General features: G+C 52.4%; 1 protein-coding gene and 1 long non-coding RNA gene across 3 annotated transcripts in view; one reads left to right on the forward strand and one right to left on the reverse strand.

Moving 5' to 3' along the window:
• Window positions 1-20,453, forward strand: part of LOC311624814 — a 654,664-nt gene that overhangs the window by 94,835 nt on the left and 539,376 nt on the right. The gene's annotated exons all lie outside the window — the stretch shown is intronic.
• The window catches only part of PAQR5 (progestin and adipoQ receptor family member 5), a 67,815-nt gene that overhangs the window by 33,714 nt on the left and 13,648 nt on the right, over window positions 1-20,453 (reverse strand). For both annotated transcript variants that reach the window (XM_084888004.1, XM_084888005.1), the window contains exon 2: window positions 2,830-2,994. In XM_084888004.1, coding sequence (XP_084744130.1) covers window positions 2,830-2,880 — 51 coding nt within the window. In that variant the 5' untranslated portion in view covers window positions 2,881-2,994. The remainder of the gene's footprint in view (window positions 1-2,829; window positions 2,995-20,453) is intronic.

A 20,453-nucleotide genomic window follows, 5' to 3' on the forward strand; every position in this document is an offset into this window, starting at 1 on the left:
ATTTTTTCTACAAATAAAATTCAGCTATAGAATTGAGTTGTTCCCTGAACAATTTTGCAGGCTGCCATTCATGTAGACAAGAAGGTGAGTGGTGCTCCCTCGGAGTAGGCTACATGGTGGCCCTGCTCAGACATTTTACAGATAAATCCTACCACACGCTCAGAAATGTGTAATTCTAATCCTATAAATTTTTCCATAGGATAAATAGGCAACATTCCCCAACTTGTTTGTGGTTGGCATAATCTCAATTCCAAATCCAGGCACGGGTAGTACAAGAAGGAAACATTATAGGCCAGCTCATTCATTGCATGAAGTCTCCTATTTCAATTTTTAATGCAAATTATGCTTTTTTTTCCCCCTCCTTAATATACTTGCACCTGTTTTAATATAAAAAATTGTTTTTTCTGCCCTGACCAGTTTGAATCAGTGGATAGAGCATCGGCCTACAGACCGAAAGGTCCCAAGTTTGATTCCAGTCAAGAGCATGTACCCTGGTTTCAGGCACATCCCCAGTGGGGAGTGTACAGGAAGCAGCTGATCAATGTTTCTCTCTCATAGATTTTTCTGGCTCTCTATCCTTCTCCCTTCCTCTCTGTAAAAAATCAATAAAAATATATTTTTAAAAATTGCCTTTCCCTTCTCTCACCAAATCCTCCTGTAACACTACCTGTCAGGTGGGCGGAGCCACTCTGTGTTCTCATTGGGCAGGAACGGTGGGCAGGATGGTGGGCAGGATGCTGGGAAGCCCAGTAGAGGGTGTGGGAGCCCAAGGAAGGTTTTGATGTGGGTTCTCCACCTCTGATCAGTGCCATTTTACTGAAAAGGACACTGTCATCTCCATCGCTTAGCAGGGGTCCTCAAACTTTTTAAAGTGGGGGCCAGATCACGGTCCCTCAGAGAGCTGGAGGGCCGGACTATATGAACTACTAATTCCTACTGTAACACCTCGGCTGCGCTCACTGCCCAAAAAACCTGGCGGGCCGGATCAGACTCCTCTGCGGGCCGCATGTGGCCCGTGGGTGGTAGTTTGAAGACCCCTGGCACTGGACAGAGAAGACATGTTCATCGCTTTAGCTCTCTGAAGTTGCCTGGCCCTCATCTTTGGAATTCCAGCGGGTTACCCAAAGTACCCACTGAGACCATCCTCCACTTCTCTCCTGCACAAACTCTGCACCCGACCTTGACCAGAGCACCCGGGGGATGTCCGGTGATCACCATCCCCAGTCCCACACCTGCCCTGAGGTTTCCCAGCTCCAGGTCTTTGCTCACACTGTTCCTTCCACCTCGAATGCTCTTCCCATGACCCTCACAACACATCTGAGTTGGCCCCTCCCCTGGGCCGCCCCTCATCCCTTCCTCTAACCTGCTGTCAGTGCCCATCCCTGCTCGGACCCTCTCTGCCCCTCTCTTGGGGCACACCCTAACCCACTCTGCAACAGAGGTGCTCAGGCCAGGGCAGGATTGGTATGTGATTATTCCAGAGTAATGCCTTGTACATAGCAGGCAGTTAATAAAAACTTAACGAGTGAATGGGACGAAGAGTCACCTTGTGACCCCACTAATCACAGCCGCTAGTGCTCTGTGGGTAGAATCAACTACCTAAACATTCGCACCAGGAAGGCGAGTTGATGGCCCTGTGGGACCTGAGGCAGGCGCTCTGCTCGACAGCCAGGGAACCCAGTTTCCTTCTGAATTGGTCTGTTACCTGTTACATTCCTCATGTCTTCCCACCAAAACAGCCCTATGTCGTCTTCGATTTCCCCTCAATGTCATCTTGCTGGAATCACCTACCTCAGTGGTCGGCAAACTCATTAGACAGCAGAGCCAAATATCAACAGTACAACGAGTGAAATTTCTTTTGAGAGCCGAGTTTTTTAAACTTAAACTTTTTCTAATGCCACTTCTTCAAAATAGACTGGCCCAGGCCATGGTATTTTGTGGAAGAGCCACACTCAAGGGACCAAAGAGCAGCATGTGGCTCATGCGCTGCAGTTTGCTGACCACAGACCTAGCTCCACCCGCTATCAGGGAGAGCATCTGGCAGTGTATCTGCTCTTACCCTCCCATTCACGCTGCTGTGGAGTGCTGTCTGCGCTTGGTGGTCAACCACGTGCCACTGAACTCTCCCCTCCCTCCGGGACACCCACCCTGAGCTAACACTTCTCCACTCAAAGAGCAAAGAAATTGGACACCGAAACAAGGGTATCCTGAGACGGTGTTTTCTGTGCAAGGGAAGGAGGGCTTGCACCGGTTGGCCAGAGCACAGCTCACAAGAAGGCCGGCCTCCCTGAAGGCTTCCTTAGGAATGCAGCTGCCCGGAGTCCCGGGGTTCTGGGATGACTGCCATAGAGTTCCCCGGCAATGGGCCAGGGCAGGGCGAAGGCCCACCAACACCCTTCTCATCACCTTGACCCCTGCCCGGCCTGGGCCTCCTGTCAGTGATGGGGACAACAGCACAGCACATGCTGGGGGGGGGGGGGGGTCTTCACACCTGGCCTGAGTTCAAGCTCCCCTGGGAGGATCTAAAAAACCCTCCACCCTGCAAGATGATGTTGGCTTCACCTCCTCCGCTCGAATCCATAGTCTCAACGACGTCACTTCAGGATAAAATACAGATGTCACAGGGGAGGGGTATGTCACAAACAGTTTCGGGAGCATTTCCACGTCCAGGTTTGCGGTGAGTGAAGGAACAGGAAGCTCTCCTCCCCGAGGAGTCTGGGAGGAACGCTTTGGCCCGCACAGAGCTGGCCGAGGACAGAGCCCTCCCCGTGGCAGGGGCCCCATCCTCGCCGCCACCTGGAGCTCAGCCATGCGAAGGAGGGCACCTACCTGGGGCATCTGGTCTATGCTGAGCAGCCTGGGGAGCTTCAGGCTCAGCATCCTGAGGCCAGGTCGGGAAGGCCAGTGGGTGGTCGCTGCTCTTTGTCACCAGGTCTCCCTCGGAGCGCTCACATGGCCTGAGGAGCCTGGCCAGCGGATGCCCGGGCTGCTTCCCTGAAAGAGGAGCATGGAGAAACCCCATCAGTTTCAGCCCAAGACTGGATAGCTGGATCAAGACTGTCAGGTCGTTTATGGATCAGACCTTGCTCACGATGGCAGCATAACCAGGCTTTCTAAAAAACAACAGCCAAACTATCAGGCCAGGGAGTCACTCCAAGAGCAGTGGAGGGAAGGTATGAAATCAGAACACGGGCAACCACTGAACTGTAGAGCTGGAGAGGGCAGCGAGGGCACCGGAGCCCCTCCCATTGCGTATGCGGGTCAGGGGGCTGGATAACGTCCCCAGGTTGCACAGCTATGGGAGGGCAGGACCGCTACTTCCCACTGCACCACGTGCTGCCCCCAGACAGATGGTGTGACCCCACCCAGCGGGCGGAAGAGGACCGAGAGCCATGCTCCCGATCACCCGAAGAGAAGCAGCTCTTCCGGACGGCAAACCAGAGTGTGTTTGCTAAGCTGGCTTAGCAAAACCAGAGCCCTAACACACAACACCAGACCAGGACAATCCATCGCACTTGCTGGAGACAGAGCAACTCGGTCGGACTAACAAGGTTGTTTACGTGCAGGATTAAGACTGCTTAGCAGCTGTGACTAATGTGAACTAGAGAAACTCAGGCCCTCGGGACAGGCCCAAGAAGCAGGAAAATACAAGCTGGCTTAGCAAAGGAAGAGCAGAGCTCGGAATGTACCATCGTCAACGCTTCCTCTACCCCAGTGGTCGGCAAACTGCGGCTTGTGGTCAGCACAAGTGGCTCGCGAGCTGCGGTTTGCGGCTCTGTTGACTAATGAGTTTGCCGACCACTGCCCAAACCTGCCACCCCTTAGACGCCCCCAAGAGGGTTGGGTCCCCGTCTCTGAAGCCCTAGGACCCTGCCTGAGCCACATCTGCCTGCAGGGAAAGCTACCTGCCTGGGCCTAGCTCTTGCTTCAGATACTTGGAAACTCAGTTGTGTGCCTGGCTCATCCTGGGCCTTCAGAAAACGTGTATTTAATTCTGTTAATTTAAGCAATGCTGTTCCTCCTCTGAACTTAAAGTGTGCGTTTGTGTTTGGTTTTCTTTTTTGTGTGTGTGTGTGGTTTGTTTATACTTTTACTTTTTATAGTTCTTTATGCTCTATGTGTCACCTGGAATTCCGTAGCACAATCGGTTGTATTTGTTTCATTGTCATAAATGTGCTTTCTTAACAACAAAGTGTATTATTCACAAAAGTTAAAAGGTGGAAACAACACACAAATCCATCAGCAGAAGCTATCCATAAAATCCATAAGCTAACAAGCAAACAAAATGTGGGTGTACAATGGAGTATTATTCCATTTAAAAAAAAGAAAAAAGAAAGAAAAAAAAAAAAGAAGTTCTGATGCGAGCTACAACATGGGTGGAACTTGAACACATACGTTAAGTGAAATAAGCTAGTCACAAAAGGACAAATGTATGGTTCCGCTTAGTGAGGTACCTCGAACAGGCAAATTCACAGAGACAAAAAGTAGACTAGAGGGTGGGTGGAGGGAAGACTGGGAAGTTTTTTAATGGGCACAGAGTTTCTGTTGGGATGATGGAAAGTTCTGGAAATGGGTAGTAGTGATGGTTGCACAACAACCACCGTGTGAATATTCACTGAATTGTATACTTAAAAGTGGTTAAAATGGTAAACGTTATGTTGCACGTGTTTTACCACATTACACAAGTTATGTAGTATTTCCAAATTACAGAATAATAAAGAGAATAATTTTTTAAAGCACATGTACACTTTGCCCAGGTTAAAAGCGGAAGTTAACGCTTTGCAGACAAACACGGCTGATGTGAGTGGGACACTGCGCACCTTGGGTGGCCTGGCTCTCCCGGTCTCGGTCGCCACGCCGGCAGCACCACGGGCTCACCAGGGGCAGGACACAAGGTGGAGGCCCAGTGCTGGGGGCCTCTCAGCTGCACCAGAAAGCCCAACCCACGCTGCGTCTCTAGAGACCGGCCCACCTTGGTCCTCTGGTTCTCTCCGGTCCCCCCAGTGTCATGGGCAGCAAAAAGAGATGGTCCTACTCTCACAGCGCACACTACCCAGGGAGGACGACCACACGAAACATCAAAAGGGAGGGTGACAGGGCCCCTGGTCAGAGGGCAGAGCAGGCACACGCTGTGCTCGCCTCCCCCCGTGACCACATCCACATTACAGCCCCGTCCCTCCAAGAACCACCTGAAGACCAGTGAACAGGCTCCTGTAACCAACGGGCTGAATGTCCACTGTCACTGAAAAAATAGAGTAAGATAATAAAAACATGAGAGGTCATGCGAGTGGCACACGATTCACCCCCTGCTCCATCCAGCCGCTGCTCACTGCATTTTTACCAGCTGATGAGGACGGGAGGGCTGAGGTGCAGCTGATTACCCTCGGCGCGCGGCTGCAGCTTGAAGGAAAAGGTGAGAATTTAACGGACATCAACATGGTAGAGTCTGTGACACACAGGATAGAGGGAAGTGGTTACCCTCCGTACCATTCTGTTTTTTTTGTTAAATAGGAAAAAAGATGGATGGGGCTGTCCCTGTTCCCAAGAAATGGATAAAGAGATGAGACAGCTATGCACCGACCAACTAGCACAAGTCACCCTGAGAATGGGGGAGACCCTCACCCAGTCTGCACCAAGCCCATGAGGTCCCCTTGCCGCCTGCTCTCTCTCGCTCACCTTCACTATGCCATCTCAGGAAGCTGGCAGAGCAGGTGAGGACCCAGGACTAGATTCAAGCCACATGGGTTCAAAGACCGGTTTGCCATTTCCTTTATGACCCTGGGCAAGGAACCTAACTCCGCCTGCCTCAGTGTTCTCATCTGTAAAATGGACACAGCAGCAGTACTTTCTTCACAGGGTTGCTGTTAGACGATCAAAGAGAGAGAAGCCAAGTAAAGGGCCCGCCATCAAGTAAGCTTCCAACCAATGCTTGGTATTATTATTAATTTCCACAGAGAAAATTACTTGTATATTTTACAGGCAGGAAAACTGAGGTATCAAAAGGTGAGGGGGCTTGCCCTAGATGACACGTGGCTTGCATCTGAACTCCAGCCTGGCTCAGCCAGGGCCAAGTGCCCACCTCGGCTAAATCACAGACGACTCTCAAACAGCTCCCTGTTCATTAAAACCACGGCCAGCGTGTCCGTAATGCAGCGTTCTCCAAACTGCAGGTCACAACCTGCCAGTAGATCATAAAATCGATTTAGTGGGTCATGACTAGCACTTAAAAATAGGATAGTATGAAAAATAATAGAACAAAGTATCAGTGTATTGCCTAGAGCAAATGTAAGTATTGCTCTGTGACATTCCTGTTGGTTATGTATGTTAGTAATATACACCAAGTGGCCAGATTATTATGATTCCTGAACGCATAATAATCTGGCCACTCAGCGTGTGTGTGTGTGTGTGTGTGTGTGTGTGTGTGTGTGTGTGTAATTAGAGGCCCGGTGCATGAATTCGTGCATGGGTGGGGTCTGGTCAGCCTGGCCAGAGGGAGGGGACATGGACAATTTGTGTATTAGCCTTTTATTATATAGGATATACATTGAGTGGCCAGATTATTATGCGTTCAGAGATCATAATAATTTGGCCACTCAGTGTATGCTTGTTATGCTATTCTTGCCAATATTTGTGTACTGGGTTAGGAAAAAAAGTATTTCTTACGGAAGGTCACACTCAAAAAAAAGTTTGAGAAAATGTGCGAATGCCATTGTGAGGAGCCATGGCTTTTAAAAGTGTCCTCTGGAGTCACACACACCATGATATGTCCGTGGAGTTTGGGGGACCGATTCTTCCAGATATCTAGACAAAGCAAGGGCTGGGATGTTGTAACAAGCACCCTGGCCACCGGAGCTTGGAGAAGGCTCTCACGGTGGGACCCCAGCTCCTCAGAAGCCTTCTGATGAGGTGCAACTGGAGGGGGGCACATGGGCTGGGGACTCAGGGGAGCCAAGGTCAGGTCTCCCTGTGCCGTCTCCTAGATAGGACCTTGGCGGGGCTGAGTGACTCTCCCTGACTTGTTGTTGTCATTGGTGAAATGAGGATATTGATACCTACCCAGTCAGAGCTGTGGGGTGTTAAAATGAAACAACAGACAAAGTTATTACACAAATTCTAAGTAAGTACCAGTAGTGTTACTCTCCTCCTAGTCGTGGTGCCGCTACTATTACATAAATCACGGCAGACTCAGGAGAGGGGCCCGTCCGTAGTCTTAGGATGGGGGGTTTGTAACCCGAGGTTAATAAAATTATAGGTAAAATCGTGTGTGTGCATGTGTCTGCATGTGTGGGCACATGTGAGTACATACCAGTAAACATGTAAATTTGTGTCGTGGGGGACAGGGCCATGGCTTCAGTGTTGTCCAGTGAGCTGGAAAGGTTCAAGACCCTTAGCCCCTCTGCAGGCAAGGAGTCGCCGGGCCGGCTCCGACGGTGGGAAACAGGCGGACTCTCTGAGTCGTGTCTACCCGTTGGTGAGTGAGCAGAGCGTTCCTTTGCAGAAAGCTGCTCCTGCGCCCGGACACTGGCCTTCGGTGAGCTCCAGAGACGCTAGTCTGCAGGCTGCACTGGTCTTGCCTCTCACAGGCGTGCCTACACCCCAGCAACCAGCCTGGCCCCAGCCATGGGCCCGGGGAGTGGTTCTCACTGCAGACCCTGCTCTCCCCGGGGCTGAGCTGGGAGAGCGCGCCAGGGTGTCCCGGCAGGCACTGTCAGCCCGCTACCGAGTTAGGGCACTGCCGGCACCCTTTACCACTATGGGCCACCCAGAGTGAGCCAGTGCAGAACCGCTCCCAACCTTCCCTGAAACTCCTGGAATCTCCCCACTCCGCCAGGCTCCAGTCTGCCCCCAGCTGTGAGCACCTTCTCCCTGTCCACTCTCTGGCTGCCTTCCAGCCCAGCCCGCCCAGGAGCCTTCCCTGCCTTCTCCTTCCCCTGAGCAACCCCTGACCCGTGAGAGGGTGGCAATCACAGGCTCTGGGTCAGGCAGATCGGGGTTCCAGCCCAGGCTTCTCTAAGCACAGGTACAACCCTGGAGCACACTGCTGAGCCACCTCCCTCGTAAGCTCGGGAGTGAGTGAGACGGTGCACACGGGGCTCTCTGCACAGCGCCGCCCGCAGCACCTCAGCAGATGGCAGCTGCCATGGCCTTGGTTACATGGTTTCAGATTCTTCTAGGTGTGGTTGTTTCCGTGCCTGCAATTCAGGTTTCTTGAAGATGGGGCTAGATCTGCTTTTATATCAAAGAAGAGACAATAAAAACTTACTGACTGTTTTACTCAAAGGCGGCCCATTTGTTGATTTGCCCATTCCTTCATCCACCCATCACATAGCGAGTCTATGTGCCCGGCTCGGCCAGAGAGCGGGGGACGCAGTGCTGTGTCCACAGCCGAGCCTTGGGGAGCTCCTGCCGAAAGAGAGCCATGCAGGCCAGCGCCTGGCAGGTCAGATGCTGGCGGGCGATGAAAACAAAATTCTACGGAAGCCTGTGGTGAGGACCGGGTCAGATTTCGGGGGAAGAAGCAGGGGAGGGCTACAGCTTTAGAGAGACGGTGCCATTTGTTGTGATCATTGAGATCAGAAAAATCTGTCAGTTTGCAGAGGGCACAACGTGCACAAAGGCACACGGCAATGCTAGAGGACAGCAAGTCACCCGTGGGCTCCTTTAGCCAGTGGGAGTATGTGACTTCTTCTGGCTAATTGGGAGTGAGTGAGTGTGTGTGTGTGTGTGTGTGTGTGTGTGTGTGTGTGTGTGTAGGAGGTGGCAGGAGGGAGCCCAGGGTTGCCATAAGGGTGGGGGCAGCCCCACAAGGGAGATAGTTTTGATCTTTTTTAGGGGGAACATTTTCGTTCTCAGATGTTTTCCCACGCCTGCCTGCTCACCCACCTTCTGGCAGGAGGCGGCCTGCGGGCAGGAGGGGAGGGAAAGCTGGTACAGGGGGGCATTCCATGGGGCGGCTCCTCCTCACTGCCCTGAAGACCTCCGCTCGCTCCTGCTGAGGATTCCAGCATCCCACCACCAAAGCTGTGTCTGCCCTCCCTCCCCCCCCCCCCCAAACTGTACTTGTTGGGACACCCGCTCACTCCTCCCCGCAGCTTCTGAGACTGCGGTTTGCCCAGGTCTCTGTCTCTTGCCACAGACTCTCTCCCTGTTGTCGACAGCACCCAGCAGCCGTGCGGGCATTCACTCCGCACACAGTGAGTCTCCAAAGCACCCCAGCCCTGTCCCGGGCACTGAGGACACGCAGACTCCAGACTTCTGAGGTCCCTCTGAGCGCCTCCAGGAGCTCCCGTCGGGCAGAGAGATGAGACGGACCAGAAACTGTCCTGGTGCAGGGATGGAAACTTCAAGGAGCACAGAGAGGTGAGAAGGGCTGAACACAGAGTGTGGGCGAGACAAGGAAAAGGAGGGGCAGAGTGGGATGAAAGTGCAAAAAGCAGGGACTTTGGGCTTCTAACGTGGTTTTTTTGTTTTTTGGTTTTTTTTTTAGAGGAAGAGAGAGTGACAGAGAGTTAGAAACATCGATGAGAGAGAAACATTGATCAGCTGCCTCCTGCACACCCCCTACTGGGGATGTGCCCACAACCAAGGAACATGCGCTTGACTGGAATCGAACCTGGGATCTTTCAGTGTTCAGGCCGACGCTCTATCCACTGAGCCAAACCGGTCCCGGCTCTAACGCGCTTTTAAAAATAACAGGATCACACTGTCATGGGGGATACATGACATTATCATTGGTCAAATCCCATCCATTGTGAATATTTGTTGTGAGCAAAGAGATCAGAAACATCTGTCAGTGTGCAGAGGACACAGCGTGCACAAAGGCACACAGAGTGAACCCTGGTGTAAACAGTGGAGTTAACACGAGAGGCCTGGTGCAAGAATTTGTGCACAGGCGGGGTCCCTGGGCCTGCCTGGAGACTGGGGCCATCTGGGCCAGCCGTGGGAGGGACCGTGGGAGGTGGGCTGGCCACAGAAGGTTGGCTGTGGGAGCGCACTGACCACCAGGGGCAGCTCCTGCGTTGAGCTGCCAGTCTTCTGGTCCTCACAGTCGCTTAGGTTTTTATATATAGACTAGAGGCTCAGTGCACAAAATGTGTGCACAGGGTGGGGAGGTTGTCCCTCAACCCAGCCTGCACCCTTTCCAATCTAGGACCCCCTCCGACTGACTGTTTAGGCAGAGTCTTGAAAATAAACAGGAGCACAGCAGCCACAGAGGGGAGAGGGCATTCCAAGCTGAGGGAGCAGCAGGAGCCAAAGGAAGGAGGTCGAAAGAGCACACAGTTCTGGGAGCTGTCCGATGTTCAGCACTGGGGTGGTGGAGGGTGTGGAGTCACAGGCAGCCAGGGTGGTCCTGGGGAAGAGCCAGATGAAGACCAGTGCACCCCATCTGAATGTGGTGGGAATGAGTGGCGAGGGGGCTGGTGAGTTAGAACTGGGTTGGGGGGAGGAATATGGGGGTGTCTCAGGGATGATGATGGGAGAGAGGATGGTGACCCTAGGTCAGATAAGGAGAATTCTGAGTGGATATTAGTCCATTTCAAATCCTGGCTACATCATTTACTGCACACCTCTGGCAGATGACCTAATCTCTTCAACTTGAATATTCTTATCCATTAAAAGAGGGTAATGAACGTATCAATGGCTCCTGTGAGGATGAAAGACCACGGGATCTATCGGAAAACAAGCACTCAGTACATGGTGGCTATTATCACTGTTGCACCCCAAACCACCTGAATTCCGCATTAATGCTCCCTCATGCTCCCTCTGTCCTTGGTTTGTAATTCTGCATGAAAACAGACTGCTTCCCTCTGGCTCTGACCCACCTCCCAGGCTGGAGCTGTGACTAATGGGCGCTCCATGTGCTGCAAGAAGGGGTTGCCATGGCGACCTTCCAGCTTGGCTTTTGGACTCTGTGAGTGACCTGAACCTTTCCTTTGTTCCAGCTATCCCAGCTATTCTAGATATTTGCCACTAGGCGACTTGTGCACATTTGAAAAAGCCTGCAGGATATTCTTTAGCACATTGTAGAGAAACGTTGGAAACGATCCAAACTTCTGGCAAGAGAGAGCTGGCTGGTTAAGGTATGGTACACCCATGCAAAATTGGACTGTGCGGCTATTAAAAAATGTTACAGATCTGTGGTTACTGACAGGAAACAATGTCACAACTTGTTGAATGAAACCAGCAGGTTATGGAACAACATAAATCTTGTAATACCACCTATATATAAAATTGTGTTACGTTTAACAGCGTGTATTTATGGACAGAAAAAGTGTATGGAAGGATGTTCCTCAAAGTGTGCATGGTGGTTCTCTCCATGCGGTAGAGGTCAGCTCTGGGGAGTTGCTTTACTTTCTTCTTTACACTTTTCTAAAACACAGTTTGTCTAAATGAGCATGTGTGCTATTATTGCCCAGTGCACGAAATTCATGCACAGGTAGGGTCCCTAGCAGCTGCCAGCTGCTAGCTGCTGGCCAGGGCCTTCCTTCGTTCCATGCTACTCCTTGGTGGTCAGCGCATGTCATAGCGAGTAACTGAACTCCCAGTCAGTTGGACTCCCAAGGGGACACTTTGCATGTTCAGTATATATATACATATATAGACTAGAGGCCCAGTGCACGAAATTGTGCACTGGTAGGGTCCCCTAGTGGCTGCTGGCTGGGTATTCCCTCCCTTCCCCGGCCAGTGCCACCCCCTGGTCGAACTCACAGGTAACTCCTGGTTGAGGGGACAATTTGCATACTACACTTTTATTATATAGGAGGATTAGCAAAGCAACAATACCACTAAGAGGAAATACATGAATGAGTCCTCTAACCCTTAGCCGGTCTTAAAGAAATTAGCTATGTGAGCCAAACCATGGCACGTTGGTACTGCAAATATTTGCAAATCCATTGCCAACAGTGGCATGTCTTCACACACCTACCTGAGAAGCCTGTCTGCCGGGGCCCTGCCAGGGGCAACAATGGCCTGGCAGTCCTCCATCAGGGTGACTGGGTCCCAGGTCCTAAAGCCAGATAGCTCAGGTACTTTGGAGAAACAACCACCTTTCCCGAGTCAGAGGCAGAAGGGGACTCCTCTGTCATCACCATGGTGAAGGCAGAGGTGGGTGGGCAGGAGAGCCCTGCATTGGGAGGCCTAGGTCATCAGTCACTAGTCACACACTGAGCACTTCCTGTATGCCAGCCTTGGAGATAAAGGGAAATGGGGCATAGAGAGGCCTGCGCCCAGGACTCCTGGCCTCAGAGCTATGGGGCTCCAGGAAGGGCTTGGAAATCAGAACTCCTCTGAGTTCCTGCAAGGCCCTGCTCCCCTGACTCAGGCCCACACTTTATGCTCCTACAACAAAATCATTGGGTCCCCGCCAGAAGGTCCCTGAAGACCTTGCTCCTTAGCATATCCTCCAGCTTTCCACAGCCCACCCAGCCCCAGTCCCGCCTGCCACCAGCCTTGCCATATGCCGCACACACCATCCCTGTCTCTGCCCTTTAACATGATGGCTGTCACGCCTCCATGCTTTCCGTACTTGCCGTTTACTCCGGTGAGACCCCCCCCTTCCTCCATTTCTCTTCTTGACAAAATTCTACCAGTTCAAGTCAAAATTCCAGTATCACTTGAAAGGGTCTGCATCATCCCATCTGCAAACTTCACAGTGACATACCAGTGCCCTGGCTCCCGCAGGTCAAGACTGGCCAAGTCTGCTGAAACTGGTTTGGCTCAGTGGATAAAGCGTCGGTCTGTGGACTGAAAGGTCCTGGGTTCGATTCTGGGTCAAGGGCATGTACCTTGGTTGTGGGCACATCCCCAGCAGGGGGTGTGCAGGAGGCAGCTGATCGATGTTTCTCTCTCATTGATGTTTCTAGCTCTCTATCCCTCTCCCTTCCTCTCTGTAAAAAAATCAATAAAATATATTAAAAATACGGCCGAGTCTTTCTGGTTCCCTGCTGTGTGTGAGGTGCTCAGCCCAGGATGGGGCAGCGTGTTGCTGCTGAACGAATGCCCGTTTGCGGAGCCGCTGAAGGACTTCCGCCGCCTACCACCATCTGAACCCTAGTGGCAGGTCTGGCAATTTCTCTAGAACCTTCTACCCAGTCGTTGGCATGCTTTAGTCATGAATCCTGTACTTCAGTGCCCAAATGGAGTATGCTTGGTTCAAAAATTATTTCAGAATTTTTAAGATCTGAAATCTCAAACCATTAAAAAAATGTGTGAGAGCCCTGGCTGGTGTGGCTCAGTTGGTTGAGAGTTGTCCCTTGTACCAATAGAGTGCTGGTTCAATTCCAGGTCAGGGCATATGCCTGGACTGTGGGTTTGATCCATGGTGGGGGTGAATATGGGAGGCAACAGATCAATGTTTCTCTGTCACATTGATGTTTTTCTCTCTCCCTCTCCCTGAAATCAATAAAAATTCTTAAAATAAATAAATAAATAAGAAAGGAAGCAAGGAAGGAAGGAAAGAAGGGAAGGAAGGAAGGAAGGAAGGAAGGAAGGAAGGAAGGAAGAAAGGAAGAGGCAATTGGGGAAACCTGACCATTGGATATTTCATGACCATGAGAAATGGTCAGTTCGTAAAGTCTTGATCAGGTTAGAAGCTTGGGAGCGGGTGGAGATAAGATCGTGCCTACTATAGAACTATGGTTATGTTTTTAAAGGGCCCTTTCACTGAGAGATGTACTGAAGTAGTTAGTTACAAATGAAATGATATGAGGTCTTGGACCTGCTTCCACAGAGTCTGCTTGGGAGCAGGGGTGATGGGTAAGGGTGGATGTGAGAGAGCCTGGCCATGAGCTGATGAGTGTGGAGGCCAGGCATGGAAGTTCACTATACCAACCTCTCAGTTTTTTTTTATATGTTGTTAAAGGGAGACAATTGGTGTCAAAAAATACCCCGGGAATGTGAACTATGTCTTGCCTTCTTCTCAGACACTGCATAACCGAAGATAAAGTAAAAGTATCTTGTAGGAACAATTATCACTGTATCCCCACTCTCCTAACATATGAAATATCAACATCACAGTTTTGAAACTGACATAAGACCTCTCGTCTGAACAAGATAAAACAAGATAAGGAACTTAAGGACAAATGGGAAATGCTTGAGAAACAAAAACTATGGCTCCTGATAAAAGACAGCAGTATCAGGAGGGGAAAAAAAAAGCCAAAAAGGCCTTGTCAGCGGAAAATATTCAAAGATATCTGACAAATATATCTTCTCACCATTCCCCAGCTAGGGGAGAGGCAGGAAAATTTCTAGGAAACTTATAGGAGAAAACATACTTGTGACATATGATACTGCCAATGTCCTTGGGATTTAAGATTCTGCTTTAAAAAGGATCAAAAAATATTTCATCTTCCATTTTTCATGACTAAATTTGCGTTTCTGAAGTATGCAGATTTTAATGGTTTGAATGCTTCCTTTTTGTTGACCTGCTAATATAGATCCAAATTACAATGTTTCTTTTTATAAATTCATTTTTATTTGATATTCTGAACTGTTATACATTTTTGTATTTACAAAATGATGAAATATTTGGTTTTACTAGCTCAAATGTTGAATCAAATGCCTTTCTATAAATTACAAGGACTTACTCTAGTGCTATGTGGCATACAGGTTCATTTACTCCAGTATAACTATTCCTACCCATTGTCAGAGCTGGACAGGAGGGCTCTGAGCAACTGGCCTAGCATCCTCAACTCTGATGTGACACCCGGAACTTGAACACATGCTGTTTCCCCAGGCCCAGTGCAGCCCAGGCCAGTTCCGTTCTCCCAGGGCGCAGCCAGTGTTGAGACCCCTGGGAGTCTCGGCCACGGTGAGAGCAGACCTACCCAGAGCGGATCAGCCACTGAGCCCTGAACAGTGAGGACCCAGAGCCTATGCTGTGACCCGCGGCCTCCAGAGCGGGTACAGTAAGCAGGTCCCTCCCCCCAGGCTGGAACAGGTTGATGGAAGGTGAATGCTGGGGTTTCCCTCCCCCTACAGGGAGATGTCAGGCTGCTGAGGGTAGGCGCAATCTTATCTCCACCCCCTCCCAAGCTTCTAACCTGATCAAGACTTAACGCCTGAGATAAAGCTGTCAGCCTGGGAGAGCCCAGACCGCAGGGGGAGGAAAGAGAGGGAGACCCAGGGAGGATGGGGCACAGACGCCTTCCCACATCCTGGGGACGCAGGTGTGGAAACCTGGAGGAGGCCAGGCAGTCTCTGAGGGCAGAGCCAGGACCCCCAGATGGGAGTTTCGGGGAGGTAGGCTTCAGCTCAAGCCACAGAGGCCCTGTCTCCCCCTGGGAAGGGCCGCTCCGTGGGCACTGAGATCCCCACCCAGAAAACGCCCAGTGGAGTCCGGGTTCCTACCCTTTGGAGGGGGAAGAAGTTAGGGGGAGGGACAGGGGCCTGGAAAAGCTCTCTAGCAGTAAGTCCCAAACCCAACAGCAGCGCCAACACAGAGCTCACCAGAGAGCCCATCCCCAGCTCTCAGAGTCAGAATCCCCAGCGGGCAGCCTGTTAGTGAGCTCTAATGGCGATTCCCATGCAAGAGCATCTGTGACTGTGCACCTTCATGTGGCCTAGAATTCACTCAGGAGGAGGCACCCGGGCCCGCAGTCACAGCAGTACAGTACGGAGCTGGGCCTGAGCCAGCAGGGCGGGGAGAGCGGGTGCGGGTGCAGGTGCAGGGTGGGCAGCAGGGCGTGTAGGAGGGGCGCTGAAGGAGGAGAGTTTTAGATGCAGTCCCACACCCTCCCGTGAGCGTGTAAGAGACCATGGCTGCCCTCAAGGGGAATGCCTTCCCGCTGAGGAGACAGACGCGGTAATAAAACTGCGAGCGATCGGCGGACAGGAAGGAGACAGACTTCTTGGAGAGGCCGCCGGCCCGCCTGCCTGCCCGCCTTTGGGACAGTCACACCTGGGTGTTTCTCAGGTGCCTCACACCCCACACACCACAGCTGGGTGCTCGTGTGACCCCGAATCCTGCCCTCGCACACGCTGCCCCCTCTGCTTCGAGATGCTCGGACCCTCATTCCCTGTCTGCCTGGGAAATCCCACTCACCCTTCAGGGTCCCCCCAAGACCCCTCATCAGGCTCCAGGGTGCCTCACTCCCATCAGCCCCCAGGCCACGGGGAGCTCCACTGCACCCCTGCCTCGCCTCAGGCTGCCCAGGTGCCCTGGAGCACGCCTGTCCCTCCTGGGCTACAGGCTGGCACCCTGCTCAGGGCGGGCCCAGGGACCACGCACAGCGCCCGCCATGCTGGGAGTGCCCAGTGGCGTGGAGGAGTTCAGAGAAGTTCATCCTGACAAAGAGACAAGATGTTGGGGCAGCCAGGGAAGGCTTCTGGAGGAGGCAGCACTCGGGGCCCAGAGAAGGGAAGCAGCTAGCAGAGGGTGAGAGGGAGAGAGATGGGAGGCCAGCAGGGGAGGGGCGTCTCTCCCCTAGGCCAGGGTGCTCCGAGCAACCTCCCTTCTGACCAGCTCTCCTTGGCAATCATTAACCCTGAGCTGCACAGGCAGGACCCGGCCAGCAGGACAGGTGTGTGTCTGTGTGTCTGTGTGCGTGTTGTTAACTGATCAAACTGTTGAGTGAGCCATTTCACACAATTATTATCCAAAAGCACACCCCGCAGGGAAGGGGGAAACGGTCAGGGCAGCCAGGGTGGTTCAGACCAGCAGAGGGAGCAGGTCACGTGGACCAGGCAGGGGACCCGCATGTGCCCAGACCTTTAGCTGAGAGGACACTGGGGGTCACAGAAGGACACAGGTGGGAACAGGTGTGGGTGGGAAATGGCTCCTCAGCCAATCAGGAGCTCAGACCGGCGGGAGCCTGGCTCCCAGACAATGCTTCCCGTGGGTGAGGCGTGGGTGTGCCCTGGAGTCAGGGCGACCCGGGTTGGAGTCCTGAGGTCTGCCCAGGCCTCGCTTCCCTCCCGGTAACATGGGGCCGATGGCGTTGATCTGAAATCTCCTGTGGAGCCTCAGTCTGTGCCAAGCCCTGGACGGGCATTTCACACCCCACTGGGTTTTCACAATGTGCCCCGGGGTGAGCGTGTTTATAATCCCCAGAGTGACGACCTCTTGGGTCTGTGAGGGCTGGGGGCACGGTCTGTGTTCCAAAGGGCTGTGCCCTCACGCTGTTGTTAAGGTGAGGGCCCCCCTCAAACACGCCGCAGGCTACAGGGCAGACGAAACCGGCTCTCCTTCCTCCTGGCAAGGCTGGTGTTTTCCCTGCTCACCTAATGGCACAAGAACCACATTTCACATTTGAATGCAGCGGTGGATTAAGAGCCCCGGTGGCTGCAATGTGACACAAGGTCATTACTCCAGCATTATTAAGCACAGGCTCTTTAAAAGGGCTGAGGCAGATGCATTATTCAAAAGCCATGAAGAATGGAATAATGGGTCCTTCCGCATCAGCCTCCAAGAACATGCAGCCAGCACTCGGGAAGGTGGCCACGGTAACCCCTGCCTGCCTCCCATGTGCCCCCACTGCCACCCGCGCCCCCCTCCCCCCCCCCCCCCCCCCCCCCCCGCTCAGGCTCCGGGCCGGCCTTGTGCCCCCGCCCGGAGCTCACCCAGGCCCCGGAGGGCTGGCCCCAGAGGCAGCAGCTTGGGTGGGGGTGGGGATTCTGGCCTAGGCTGTCCTGGTCCTCCCTTCTCGCCCCCCAAAGCTCTAACAGCCCCTGGTTATTGTGGAAAATAATTCACTTTGCCCAGGGAGGGAAAGCCAGGCCTCTCTACGAGAAGTGAGAATGAAAGGAAAATCCACTTTCATGCTTCAAACGCCTCCCGTACACGTGTCCCTGCAGTGGGCCACAGAGCGCCGTGAAGTAGGAAGCGCGAAGATGGATCTCTGCATTTCTTTCTTTCTCTCTTTTTTAAAGTCTTTACGGACTTTAGAGAGAGGAAGGGAGAGGGAGAGAGCTAGAAATATTGACAAGAGCTAGATCCGCTGCCTCCTGCAAGGATCAGCCCACAACCCGGGCGTGTGCCCTGACCAGAATCGAACCAGCGACCTCTTGGTGACGCTGAGCCAGCACAGGGTGACGTTCAGTCCACTGAGCCACACCGCTGGGTGGGTCTCTGTATTTCTTGGCCCAGAAATGTCATACGGGGCTTGGCATCTGTAGATGGAGGTGGAAAAGTGGTCGCCTCAGCAGTATGAACCAAGGGCCCCTCCCTCAGCCTGAGGCTGGAAATGTCACCATTTCCCATTCACTTCTCTGGGCCTTAAAGAAGGGCCTTGGGAGCCTACTGGCACTTTGGGGAGAAGGCAGGTGCCATGGTGATTTGCTGAAATGATCAGAGGAAATTTCTCTCGTTTTTCACACAGAGGCCCAGACCTTCCTACCTGAGCAAGTGAATTAATTCCCACAATACTTGGCGGCAGTTGGTGGTCTGTCGGGAGGTGAATCAGAGTAGGAGGCGTGGAGCGAGGGGCAGAGCCCAGCGGTGTTGGCCACATCCTGAGCAGTTTGTGGGAGGAGAACACTGGGCAGGCGCCCCAAGACCTGGTTCAGGTCTGACTGGGCAGTCCAAGCGAGGGTGTAAGCTGACCTTCCCGTGCTTGTTTCCCTATACTAGTATGAGACAATGGAGATGGCAATACCTTCCCAGCACCCACAGGCTCTCAATAAACAATGCTGAAGGCATGGCCGGGCACCCGGAGCAGGAATCATTTAACGCCCCAGATACCTCCTCACTCCAGGTGGACACTGGGACTAAAAGTGGGAGCCCGAACAAAGCTGTCTTTAATGGAACGAGACCCACTTTATCAGGAGAGACGCTTCCCTTTGACAGTCAAATCTGAGGCTTTCAGACAAGGAGGGGTGTTCACCGCACACCCAGGCCGGCTGGGTGGTGACCAGAGGCTGTATCCCTCCCCCGTCCAGGCCTGCGGGAGCTGAAGCACTGGAGCCGACTTCCTCAGACTCCTCTGCTGCTCTTTCCAGGCCCTGAAGGAAATCTTGAGGATGAGGAGCAAAGATTTGATTGTGAGGAGGAGCCTAAAAGGCACCTGAAAGACAAAACGGATGCTTCCAGAAGAGAAGCCAAGTGTGAAACCCAGGCCCAGAGACGCTGGGTGGCTTGCTCAGGGTCACACAGCAAGCTGGGTGCAGGGTCAGTCCCGAAGCCTCCAGTCTTGAAAAGCAGCATTCCATTAGCTGGGCATCGGTGGGACTTGGAGGAACGGTCTGTAAGAGGATGTTGAGGATTAAGCCAAAGCAGACCACGAAGGAGGGAAAAGGGATGGGGGAGGGAGGAGGCAGTGGAGTCAGCCACTTTCCCTTCCTCCCTCAGCCTCATGATTAAACCAAATGTTCCATCCTCCTTCTCACAATTTCCTTTTTTTATTGCTTACATTTTTAAAAACCTTTGGTCAGGTTCTAGAGAGGATGTGTTCCAAAAATATCTACACTAATAAAAGAGTAAGGTGCAAATGGACCGTACTTTTGCAACGCCCACCAGTCAATCAGGAGTGAGTACGCAAATTAGCCCAACAAAATGGCAGGTTAATTTGCATACACAGGCACTGAGCGGCCAGGGTGGGGCAGGATGCACTGCCCCCCATCACTCTGGGCCTCTGGGCAGCGTGGGAAGGCAGAAAGGCGGCTCCAGGCCAGAGTGGGGACAGTGCCGGCAGCCAGGGGAAGGAAGGCCCATTTTTGCACGAATCTTTGCGCATGGAGCCTCTAGTTCAAGAAATAAACGCCCTAGTGTCTTAGCGGCCTTCTTCACTTTTCAGGCGGGGCTCCCTGGGAGAAGCAATATTGAGACCTGACCTGGAGAAACTCTGGTTTCCTGTCCTGGGGCAACAGAGGGGTCCTTCAGGAGGCAACAGCCCCCACTGGAAATTTTCTTTTTTAAAAAATATATTTTTATTGATTTTAAAGAGGAAAAGAGAGAGAGAGAGAGAGAGAGAGAGAGAGAGAGAGAGAGAGAGAGAGAGAGAGAGAAAACAAAACAAAAAAAACTCGGGCCCAGGTCAGAGTATATAAGAAGTAGGTAAGCACTTGCTGAATGTGAGATTATTTCCTCCAAATTCCACTCTTCAAGAAGGTAAATAATTCCCTAGGCAACAATAAAAGAGAAGTCACAAGGTAGCATGAGTCATCACCAATTGTGTACATGCGTTTGGGAGCTTTGGGTGGATTTGTTGACTGACAGCACATAGGCCTGGAATGCAGGCCAACATTATTGCAATTGACAGATTCCCCCACGCATCCCCTGAAAAAATAATTCTGTTGTGATCATCGTCCCCCTGCCCCCGCCGCCGCCCGCGTACACACGCTCCCTTGTGCCTTCCAGTCTGTGGTCCTGTATTCCCACCGTGAGGCCTCGCCTCAACTCCAGCCCATCTCCTCTAGGAAGCTGCCCTGGGAGCTCGCTGATTCACCCACCTCCGCAAGGATAGTTCTGGAGCCTTGCTGGGACCTGAGGTTCACTGAGCCTCATGCTCTCTGCCTGT

Source organism: Pipistrellus hanaki (genome assembly GCF_964339955.1).
Source record: "Pipistrellus hanaki genome assembly, chromosome: 1".
Lineage (NCBI taxonomy): Eukaryota > Metazoa > Chordata > Mammalia > Chiroptera > Vespertilionidae > Pipistrellus > Pipistrellus hanaki.